Source organism: Rhinichthys klamathensis, unplaced genomic scaffold (genome assembly GCF_029890125.1).
Source record: "Rhinichthys klamathensis goyatoka isolate OS25496 unplaced genomic scaffold, OSU_Roscu_1.1 h1tg000492l_1, whole genome shotgun sequence".
Classification (NCBI taxonomy): Eukaryota; Metazoa; Chordata; class Actinopteri; order Cypriniformes; family Leuciscidae; genus Rhinichthys; species Rhinichthys klamathensis.
This window is the reverse complement of record NW_026606978.1, coordinates 125,275-137,780: the sequence shown is the minus strand read 5'-3', so window position 1 is coordinate 137,780 and position 12,506 is coordinate 125,275. Positions and strand designations below refer to the sequence as shown.

General features: G+C 41.3%; 1 protein-coding gene across 4 annotated transcripts in view; it reads left to right on the top strand.

Moving 5' to 3' along the window:
• chl1a (cell adhesion molecule L1-like a) overlaps positions 1-10,633 on the top strand; it is a 35,023-nt gene extending 24,390 nt beyond the window's left edge. For all 4 annotated transcript variants that reach the window (XM_056237678.1, XM_056237677.1, XM_056237676.1 and 1 more), the window contains 3 exons: positions 5,569-5,694; positions 6,439-6,511; positions 9,900-10,633. In XM_056237678.1, the coding sequence (XP_056093653.1) occupies positions 5,569-5,694; positions 6,439-6,511; positions 9,900-10,101 (401 nt within the window). In that variant the 3' untranslated portion in view covers positions 10,102-10,633. The remainder of the gene's footprint in view (positions 1-5,568; positions 5,695-6,438; positions 6,512-9,899) is intronic.
• Positions 10,634-12,506: the final 1,873 nt, after the last annotated feature.

Genomic DNA, 12,506 nt, shown 5'->3' with positions numbered 1-12,506 from the left:
AGTCCCCGTGGCGCACTTGCGCGAGGATTTTCCTGGTCGTAAGCATTCTGAACTGGCGTTTCACAAGCGCTCTGTTCAGCTGTCGCACATCTAAAATGGGTCTGAGACCTCCATCTTTTTTCGGTACCAGAAAATATCTGCTGTGTAGGCCCCCTTTGCTCTGAGCTTGAGATAAAGGTTCTATAGTACCTTTGCTCAGTAGTTTCGCTATCTAGGCTCGAAGTAGATGAGATACTTCGTTTTCACCGTCGTCTCGACGCGCGCCCGTATAACGGCGGGGACGTCGAGCGAACTGTAGCGAATAGCCTCTTTTTATAGTGTTCAGCACCCATTCTGATACCCCAGGAAGCTGTGCCCACACTTTCGCGTGAATAGCTAGGGGTAGAATGAGATCTGGGCTCTGGCCGAGACATAGTGACGGCAAGGGAGCTCCGGCGTGCTGTAACGCAGACACTGTGTTTACAGTGTGTGAGGCGGGGGGCGCGCCGATCGCGGCGGGCAGCCTGGCCGCGCTCAAAACCCTTAGAGCAGTTTGCTGAGGGAGAGAGAGCGGGGTGAGCCCCGTGGGGCTTAGCATGTCTGTGAGTGAATGTGGGCGCAGGACAGCGGGCACATTTACTGCACTGAAAAACACCGTCGGCCTGAGCTGACTGAATGCGTGTTGGTTTCGTTTTTACAGAACCCGTGGGACATGTGGTGTGTAGTGTTTGTGGGCACTGAGACGTAGGCACATTCACTACATTTAGTGCACAATCGACATGAGGCGATTTTGTTTGTGCGAGCCCTGCAACTTTGCGGGCTGTGTTTGTGTGTAGAAATGAGCCCTGGGTTGTGGGCATTTTCAATACACTCATAACACCATCGGCTGTGGCCGGAATACCAGAAAATACACCGTTTATGTGATTTATCTGGGTCGCCGTGGGAACAGCATTTGTGTGCAGGCAAGCGGGCATGGTACTGGCTTGCTTACTGCAAAATACACTGGAACAGTCACATTTTCTGGAACTGAACGAGCGAAAATTTCAGTGGAAGTCTGGCCACGGCGAGACTGAAACACCGTCGATTTCCTAGGAGGCTAGGAAGACTTGTGTTGGTTTCGTTTTACAGAAACCGTGGTAGTGTTTGTGGGCACTGGGTTGTGGGCACATTCACTACATTTAATGCACAATTGACATGCGTCGATTTCATTTGTGCGAGCCCTGTACCGTGGCGGGCTGTGTTTGTGTGTAGAAATGAACACTGGGCTGTGAGCATTTTATTACACTTATAACACCATCGGCTGTGGCCGGAAAACCAGAAATACAATGATTACATGATTTTTCTGGGTCGCCGTGGAAACGGCCTTTATGTGCAGGCAAGCGGGCCGTGGAACCAGCTTGTTTACTGCAAAATACACTGGAACAGTCGCATTTTCTGGAACTGAACGAGCGAAAAGTTTCGGTGGAAGTCTGGCCGCGGCGAGACTAAATTTTTATCTGCTGCGAGAGCCGGGATCGAACACGGGTCTCTCGCGCGAAGGCTTCAGGTTCTGCCACCGGGCCACAGGGAGAACTACATTAGCGCAAGCAGATAAGAGAGCGTCATCACAGTTTTGTGTGTGTCTGCGTTTGTATGCAGGTGTGCGTGTTATACAACAGGCTCATTGCTGCAATAATGACATTTTCAGCCGCTCAAACTAGGAGCTGAGAAATGTTTGAGAAATGGAGATTAGTCCGGCCTCGGCGGGGACTAAAACACACTCTTTTCTCATTTGCCGGTGACGCACGCCCATGGGGGGCGGGGTAGATTTCTTATAACGTAAAGAAAGCTAGGCGCGGTTTTAGGGCTCGCGGTCTTGATGCTGGCCCCCTGACGACTCGCGCGGGCGCCTCCCAGTCGAGGCCGATGCTTTCCACGTCCTGAGAGAGCAGACGCATCAGCTCAGTTTCAATGCCGGCTCTCTTACCAGTGGTTCGGCAGGAAACGCTAGCGGAGGGGAGGTCCACGGAGCTCGCCCAATCCTCGCTATCAGATGCCAGAAGAGAACAAGCCTCGGTGGGTTCGTCGAACTCGTGGACGGACGCGGCGGCAGGCGGCGGCCGTTGTCCGTCAGTGAGCGACTCGAGCGAAGCCGGCGAAGCTGGCGGGCGAACCGGCGAGCTTTGGCGGGCTGGAGAGAGCTCGGGAGCGCGCTGGGCGCGGCGCTTCTTGCGGCGTGGCACCACGGCGGGCTGTGGTGAAGGCTCGGAGAATGATGCCAGGCGAGTCCTCAGAGTCACCATAGGCAAAAGCTCGCAATGAGGGTATCCGCCGTCAGCGAGCGCGATGGCCGCGTTATCCTCACCCAGGCAGGACACACAGATGACGTGACGGTCCCCGTCGCTGAGTGGGGCGTGGCACGAGCCACAGGATGGCATCTTTAAAAAGACGCAGCTCTTTTGTGATGAGAAGTGTGAGTCGCGTCAAGTAAGCGAGCAAACACTCTCAGCAGAGTAAGGATACAAAGTGATATAAAAGGATATAGAACGCCGGAAAGCGCAGCAGGTACGGCAGTTGAAGGCGCGAGGCCAGCGACTCCAAAGCTCGTCCCGCTGAAAAGCTTGCTTCGACGGCGCGGCTTTTCACTCCGGATCCAGCGATGCGTGTGCTTCGCTGAAGAGATGAAAATCAGCTTGTACCAGCCTAACGAGCATATTTATAGAGTGAGACCACGCCCTTTCTGGCGGGACGTGACGATATGGGTGCGAGTTGCCCCCATTGGTCATTACGTCACGCAGAGTCTCTCTCGATAGGCTGCTGCATTTGCCGCAAGAGCAGCCAATAGGCGCGCGAGCTGTATCGCCTGTGTCTGCTTGCTGATGCAAAGCGTTTTACATTAATAAACAAATTAAGGATAATTTTTGGCTTCAATATCTCGTGGAAAAGTGGTTTTCCCCTAGCATAAGCTATTACGCAGTACGAGAGATACTCTCGTAAGAGAACCTATTTAAGTAGAGCCCCAAAACAAAATCAAGACTTTATAAAAAGGCATAATAGGTCTTTAATATTACATCCTACTCTTGTGTTTTGTAGCTGTATTATATGCTGGCTAACCACCTTAACCTGTATAATATGCTAAAACCACCTTACAGGCAGTAAAAGAGACACAATGAATTAGAGTTCATTACAAGTAGCTTTACAACAAAGTACAAAACACCATCATGGGATGACAAGTTACACAAAAATGGAATATACATTAATTAAACAATAATGAAGTTTTGCTCCAACCCTAATTAAACACACCTAAACAAACGGTGAGTTTGATCAGCGGTTGGAGCTAGTGGACCTAGAGGGCCAGAGTTGAGATCCTCTGATGAGGTCTTACCATGAGGAATCCATCTTCATTTTACTATGAAAGAAATGTTTGAAAGTTCCACTCCAGAATAAACTACCTTTTTTGATACTAGGCTGTAAAACAGCTTGTTCTCTACAGGTCCTTCTCAAAAAATTAGCATATTGTGATAAAGGTCATTATTTTCCATAATGTAATGATAAAAATTAAACTTTCATATATTTTAGATTCATTGCACACCAACTGAAATATTTCAGGTCTTTTATTGTTTTAATACTGATGATTTTGGCATACAGCTCATGAAAACCCAAAATTCCTGTCTAAAAAAATGTGCATATTTCATCCGACCAATAAAAGAAGTGTTTTTAATACAAACAAAAAAAGTCAACCTTCAAATAATTATGTTCAGTTATGCACTCAATAGTCAATACTTGGTCGGGAATCCTTTTGCAGAAATGACTGCTTCAATGCGGCGTGGCATGGAGGCAATCAGCCTGTGGCACTGCTGAGGTGTTATGGAGGCCCAGGATGCTTCGATAGCGGCCTTAAGCTCATCCAGAGTGTTGGGTCTTGCATCTCTCAACTTTCTCTTCACAATATCCCACAGATTCTCTATGGGGTTCAGGTCAGGAGAGCTGGCAGGCCAATTGAGCACAGTAATACCATGGTCAGTAAACCATTTACCAGTGGTTTTGGCACTGTGAGCAGGTGCCAGGTCGTGCTGAAAAATGAAATCTTCATCTCCATAAAGCTTTTCAGCAGATGGAAGCATGAAGTGCTCCAAAATCTCCTGAAAGCTAGCTGCATTGACCCTGCCCTTGATAAAACACAGTGCACCAACACCAGCAGCTGACATGGCACCCCAGACCATCACTGACTGTGGGTACTTGACACTGGACTTCAGGCATTTTGGCATTTCCTTCTCCCCAGTCTTCCTCCAGACTCTGGCACCTTTATTTCCGAATGACATGCAAAATTTGAGCAACAGTCCAGTGCTGCTTCTCTGTAGCCCAGGTCAGGCGCTTCTGCCGCTGTTTCTGGTTCAAAAGTGGCTTGACCTGGGGAATGCGGCACCTGTAGCCATTTCCTGCACACGCCTGTGCACGGTGGCTCTGGATGTTTCTACTCCAGACTCAGTCCACTGCTTCCGCAGGTCCCCCAAGGTCTGGAATCGGTCCTTCTCCACAATCTTCCTCAGGGTCCGGTCACCTCTTCTCGTTGTGCAGCGTTTTTTGCCACACTTTTTCCTTCCCACAGACTTCCCACTGAGGTGCCTTGATACAGCACTCTGGGAACAGCCTATTTGTTCAGAAATTTCTTTCTGTCTTACCCTCTTGCTTTAAGGGTGTCAATGATGGCCTTCTGGACAGCCGTCAGGTCGGCAGTCTTACCCATGATTGCGGTTTTGAGTAATGAAACAGGCTGGGAGTTTTTAAAAGCCTCAGGAATCTTTTGCAGGTGTTTAGAGTTAATTAGTTGATTCAGATGATTAGGTTAATAGCTCGTTTAGAGACACTTTTCATGATATGCTAATTTTTGGAGACAGGAATTTGGGGTTTTCATGAGCTGTATGCCAAAATCATCAGTATTAAAACAATAAAAAACCTGAAATATTTCAGTTGGTGTGCAATGAATCTTAAATATATGAAGGTTTAATTTTTATCATTACATTATGGAAAATAATGAACTTTATCACAATATGCAAATTTTTTGAGAAGGACCTGTACATCCACAACTTTCTGATGTCAGACAGATGAATACATTTGGACACATGACGTCCGACCTTTACTCGTCAATGATGCCTACTCTGTATTTGCTGAAACTGCAAATTTAATACGAAGGGGAGAACGTAGATAATGTTATTCGCAACACCAGAAGAAGGAAGGCTGCGAGGCAGCAGCAAAAACAGCTCATTTAATTCAGAAAGTAGGTTGGACATTTTCATAAGCGTTCCAAAAATTCATAAAAAATGTGGAAATTAACTTAAATATTTTTCCACTGTCACAAAAAACAAACAAGTAATAAAAAATGTATATGCTCCACAAATGCTCGACTTTGTGTTCTGATTGTTCTCATTTGACAACCCACATCAGAAGTTGCCGCAGGAACCGTATTTTAAAATGCCATTTGGGGATATGATTGTTTTTTATCTTCTAACCCAACAAGACAGTTTTTGTCAATGTTTTCAAGTTGGCATCAGTGTGATTGTGCTCATGAATGACATTTTCCCAAAAACAAACTCTCTTTTGTCCTTGCAGTGTCTAGTAAACAAGCGGCGGGATCCCAGGAGTGGTTTGTGGGGATGATGTGTGCGGTGGCTTTACTAACTCTCCTTGTCCTCATCGGCTGTTTTGTGCTCAAGAACAAAGGCGGCAAGTATGCAGGTAAGACACAAACAGCTTTAGAGGTCACACAGAGCTTCCAAGACCCTGTCCAAGCTCACAGTAGTCTGTAGTCAAAGCGTCTATACCTTAGCTTTGTGCTTTTGTGTGGCTCTGTCGCACCAACCCACAGACTTATTACTTGCTTCGTCAGACGGATATGTTGAGATCAGTGAGCTTTACTGGCCTGTCCTCATCGGCTCCTACTGTGGTCTTCAGCTTTTTTTGTTCCACATACCGTATATTTAACCAATATGAAAGGTTTTTAATGGATTCAAGATTTACATCCTGAATTAATTATTATAAAACTGCATAAGAACCCTTATGGAGTGTATGCAATTGAGCCTAAGGCATCTTTAAACACCTTGATCTTTCATTGTGGCTGTTATATACTACTTTACAATATATTTTATTATATATAGCTTACCAAGCTGAAAAGAATAAATGCTTTTACCAGTAAGGCTATATCTTACATTCAAGTTCATTTTACACAGAAGTCAGTGTCCTTGATGTGCTTCCATGCAGCAAAATAGAAAATATTCTCCCAATTTCGTGAGGTATTGCATGTTAACTCAGCATTTGCAAAGAAAACAAGTGGATGTCAATATGATCTCCTGTGAGTAACAACAATATCCTTTTTGAAATGATATCAAGGCAGGAAGTTTCAAAAGCAACTGAGAAATATCAGTAAGCAAAGCACTCTCCTTATTATGGAATGCATAATCTTTCTGATTGTTTTCTTGGCAGTGAAGGAAAAGGAGGAGTCTCCTGCTGATCTGGAATCTCACGGCATGGGAGAAGAAACCCCCTGCGAGTACAGGTCAGAGAGCCACACTAGTTTTGTTCTAGATCTCGACACAAGTTCTTCATCTCACTGAGCTCCTGCTGTAACATCCTTTCTTAACGCCTTTATCTCCTGCAAACAAACCCTACATGCATGGCATTTACTTGGAGCCACACGGAAAGCATTGCTCTCACTAGCCTACACACACAGGTAGTGAACGGCAGCTTTGTTTTGTGCAAAAGTGTAGTTGTGTGTGATTATAGTTGTCGTATTGTGTGTAGCTGATAGTACAACTTTAAAAGGTTACCTCAGTTATAGAAAATAGCTATTAATGTCTGGGAATTTTCACATTCTAAAATTTCTAAAAAATAATATTTTCATGACCTGATAAGGTCATGGAAATAAATACAATTAAAAAAGAAAAATCATGGCAAAGTGAATATGTATATATATTTTGTATTGGTTTTCATTAGATGAAAAATATTACATAAGTGAAATATTGCTCTTTAAGAATTTTACTGGAGACATTTGCTTACTAGGGATAATCATTTATATATATATATATATATATATATATATATACACATTACTGTTTAGAGTCAGCAATATATTTTTTAAATTAATGCTTTTATCTAGCCAGGACAAAATGATCAGAATTAACAGATTATTTTGCAACAATTTAAAAGTTTGTACTATTTCAAATAAATGCAGTTCTTTTTGAAGTTTCTATTCATCAAAGAATCCTAAAAAGAAAATAACGATTTCCACAAAATTCCACATTGATAATAATAAGAAATGTTTCTTGAGCAGCAAATCAGCATATGAGAATGATTTCTGAAGGATCGTGTGACACTGAAGACTGGAGTAATGATGCTGAAAATTCAGTTTTGCATCACAGGAATAAATTACATTTAAATTTTATTAAAATACAAAATAATATTTTACTAATATTAAATAGTGTAATAATGTAATTTGATCAAATAAATGTAGCCTTGGTGAGCACAAAAGACTTAATTAAAATCTTACTGATCCCAAACTTTTGAACATCAATAATCAGAAATGACTGAAAATACGTTGGTAAGAAATTGTGGAAACCCTATAAAATGTGTGCATTTATTATTGGAACATTAACCAATCATAGCCATGAGCCCATGACACTGTGTCACAACCAGGTGACAAACAAGTAGCACATTAAAAACCTGTGTGGATAAAAGACCAGAGGCGAGCAAAAGGGGGTTGTGCGCAGTTAGCTTGTATTAATTGCATATGGAGGATCTCGAATCCGTAAATGTGTTTCCATCTCATTACACTTAGACACAGAGATACCCATTTTATTTCTCCCTCAGGAAAGAAATGCAGCTTCAGCAGAGGCTCAGAGTCTGATCTGAACGCTACCCTTGTTTGGGGAGTTACAGCACCAGACACACTCGAACATCTGCTAACTGAAGTAACCAGATAGGGAAGTGCGTCCCATACCAGCTGTGGAGAATGACGGGAGCCTCGGAGGCTTTCAAAACTGCATTACTCAGGCTTGCACAAGGAGGCCACTGATTTATTACACTTTTGAGAATAGGAGAGCTGGTTTATCACGTTACGCCATTGATGATGTTCATTTGATGAAATGAAATATGATATAGTGCATTGAATTCTGGGATACTAATATATTATAGATAAAAGAGGTGGACAGATAAAGGAGGGATCAATTTAAACTAATCTGTCAGTAGTTATTGAAAGAGAAATGCTGAATGAAAATATACAGTATAGTGGTAGTAGGCGAAATGAATATCTCTTAACAAGGCCACATATTAAGGTCTGGGTAGATTAGATGGTAAGCAATAGGGTCTTGCCGATGGACGATATCATCGTCCGATGTTTAGACGGCATCGGCTAAACATCGTGTGTCCCGTTTCCATGGTGACGCGTCATGCTTGGCACGTGATTCACCACAGCCAAAATAGCGCTGTATGACAGATTTATTTAGCGCTTTTATTTCTAAATATTAACAAACTTGCTTACCATGTCATGAACTATCTTCTATTCCGATTCTCAAATATGTGTAAGTGAGTTTTTGTCGTTTTAAAAAAACTTTATAAATTATCTTGATCTGTAATGTGAGATGGGCGCCGTATTTGGACCGCAGTTCAGAGATTTCTGTCTGTTGGATTTATTACAGCGCGTGAATTCACCAGTTTCTCCCGAAAAACATGAAAGTAAGTGGCCGGTGAACTGGGAGAAAAATTGAGTTGACATTATAGTTATTTACTGCTATAAGTTACTGTGTCTCTTTGATATGAATAAAAACCGTCGTCAAATATATTTGAATGGGTTGTTATAGGGCTTGGGCGCCGCGTTGCATTCTGGGACGTGGCGGCCATGTTGACAGTTTCGCGAATGTAAACATGCAGCAAGACGAACGAGGAGAAGCAGCTGAGTTGGGAGAAAGAAAAGAAAAAAAGATGTTAAAATCCCTAAAAGGATGTGGAATTTACCGGGATACGTTAAATAGGGAAGCCAGGGACAGGACAAAATCGGCACTTTTAACGGTTTATCATGTTTTCCACAAAAATATTAAGCAGCCCAACTGTTTTCAACATTAATAATAATGAGAAATGTTTCTTGAGCATCAAATCATCATATTATACTGATTTCTGAAGGATCATGTGACACTGAAGAGTGAAGACTGGAGTAATGATGCTGAAAAATAAGCTTTGATCACAGGAATAGATTACAGAAAGAGTTATTTCATATTGTGATATTTCACAATGTTACTGTTTTTTATGTATTTTATTCAGAAATGTAATTTTATTTATTTATTTTTATTGCGTGTGCGTTGTGTGTGTCTTTGTGCCTGCGCGCCAACAGATTATGAGACAATTATTTGAGTCTTTATCTGCACCAATTAATCAGCAAAGGATGACGCAGTCCCTCAGCAGGACTATTATTTCGAAAATGAAAAGAGGACAAATGTCAGTTTATCCTAATAAATTTTCTGTCTGGATTTATTTGATCACTATCCGAGATGTTGTGGCATCTCATAGTAATTGGGAGCTTACGAGGTGACCCCCCGTCTCCTTACAGACACCTGCTTGCTGGCAGTGCGCCTGTTCTCAAATTGGCAGCTAATTTCGGTTTGTCCCATCATTCCTAAGGGACTAAAGTAACCTGACAGGCTGTTTGTCTACAGGCACACAAAAGCGTCTCTTAAGTCAGTCCTCTCATTGGCTGGTGTGTCCGGTGCTCTGTGATTTTCTCTCCATTTAATTTCGAGAATTTCCATCAGGCCTTGAAGTCTTTGCAATTAGTAATTAGCAGAAAGCGGTGATTGCATCCTTCCCCAACACCCCTCCTTCTGCCAGCCTTGACTAGGATCATCTTCTTAGTCACTCTGAGCTGAATTTGACTCGTTTTTCTTGGTGTTTGACAGTGACAATGATGAGAAGCCGCTAAAAAGCAGCCAGCAATTGCTCAGAGACATCAGCGAGGACGATAGCAGTGAGGACAGCTCTGTGATGTCAGACGATGAGGACTGCGAGTTCAACGAAGACGGGTCGTTCATCGGCGAGTACTCGGGACACAAGCGCAGGGCGTCCATGGAGGTGAACGGACACGCCCCTGGGACTTCCTAATGTTGGTTCAGTCTTATGAACTTTTAAACAATTTGACAGGGAGAAAGAAAAGATTGTTTGTATGATGTGCCTTGGATGTTTTTTAAATGTTTGCTCTTGCACGAATGGTCACTTCTTTACAGTATTAATATGAAGGGTGATGGCAGGTTATAATTCTGCACAACATGAAAATGATGCCATTATTTACTCATCGCTATGTTGTTTCAAACTCAAACTCAAGTTATGACTTTCGGAGACGTTTAGCAGAATGTTCAAGTAGCTCTTTTTCCATACAATAAAAATAAATGGCAATCAGGGGCTGTAAAACTCCGAACATAAATTCCGTATCATGGAAGACTTTGAATATAGCTATGAGTCGAAGTCATTATTATCAAATCTCAATCCCATTTGCGCATATTCAAATATGGCACATCAAGTAATGTCACACTAGGTTTGACATCAATAGACAGAGAGACAAAAAGAAAGAAAGAAAGTAATTTCCATAACGGTGAGTAAATGAAGACAGAATGTACATTATTGGGCGAGCTAGTTGTTTAAACAGATCACTTTTGGTTTTATAAAACATGGTCCCACTTTATATTAAGTGTCTTTATGTACTAACATTCAAATTAATCATTTGATACAATGCACTTATTGCGTACATACTACATGATGTTGCATTGTATTTATATTTAAGAAATACCTGCATGTAATTACATCTTAAAGTTATAGTTCACCCAAAAATTCGAATTCTGTCATCATTTACTAACCTTAATGTTGTTCCAAACCTGTATGAGTTTCTTCGGTTGAACACTAAAGATATTTTAGAGAATGTTGGTAACCAGACAGTTGACGGTAGCCATTGACATTCATAGTATTTTTTTTTCCTACTATAGAAGTCAATGGGTGCGGTCAACTGTTTGATTACCAACTTCTTTTGTGTTCAACAGAAGAAAGAAACTCATACAGGTTTGGAACAACATGAGGGTGAGTAAATGATGACAGAATTTTCATTTTTGGGTGAACTGTCCCTTTAATTTCTGTAACTACATCTATAATGACACTGTTGAGCCTTGCCTTACACCTTAACTCACACTTAAACCTAACCATACCACCAAACCTGTCCCAAACCTTAACTGTATCCCACCTCAATAGCACCACTAGTGTTTTGCAATACAACATGAACACAATAAGTATTATTATTTTTTATGTAAGTACATGGTAGTTACATAAAAGATCCTTAATATAAAGTGTGACCTGAAACATTATTTGCAGGTTTACCCAACAACAAAACAAGCAGGTTTGTGCACCTTAGAATTAATGGGGATTACACGTTTGCGGTCGGATTAGGTAACGTTTTTCACTTTTCCTGCTGAAGAATAATAAATAATTCATGGCCTGTCACAAAACTGATGTCTTGACAGCACAATTTTCAGTTACATGTTCGCTTGTGTGGGCAATTACGTAACCTCTCTGCACACCTCTCACACAATTCAACAAAACAATTATGTTATGACTCTTCAGTGTATCTACAAAAACATATTTCTGTTTAACAATGTATTTGATTAAAACTGACATTGGCGCTGCCATGCGGGGAAAAAAATCTTAGAGAAAGGTCAACATTGAGTGGTTAGATGGCATATTTTTATATAGTATTAATATGCTAAAATATGATTTTGCACATTTAAGCTACTGCCATAAGGGAGTTTATGTTATCAGTAACGTGCTAAGATTGCCTTTTTAGCTTCTTGAAACTCTTAAGATTCAAGAATGATCGTCAATGTACTTTTGGTGTATTCAGCAAATCTTTTCCTTTTTTTAAATTCTGTTTCGCCTCCAAAATGGGATTTTATACAAACCCTTCTTCTTGTATCATCTATGTTTCTAATAATATATTATGTCCGGGCCGCAATCCAACGTAATGTCAATCCAACTTCAAATCCTGCTAACATATTTATTATTACCGAGAGAAAAAGCCCTTCTGCTGAAATATGAGAGGAGTTTTTTTGCTTCTTTTTTTTTAATTAGTTGAGAGATTCCACTGTAGAAATGCTCTTCTGTTCTTGCACTGTACATACCTGTAGATAATGTTTTTGTTGTTTTCTTTTCTCTCTTTTTTTCATTTTGAAAATGTTGCTTATACTAAAGACTCAGGAGTTTTTGAATAGAATTTTCTGTGCAAAATGTTCATCTTTATGATATCTTCAGGCCTGAGAAATATGGTTGCCCTCTCATTTGCTATATTTTGTATTCATGCACAATACTATGAAATGTTTTTTCAGGTTTCACCACAGAAACACATACTGTAGAACAATAAAAACGTCTATTAAACATTTTGTTTTTACATCTATTCTATATAATGATCTTATATTGAGATTATATTTCTATTATTATTATAATTAATATTTAACATTCTGATTCCAGGA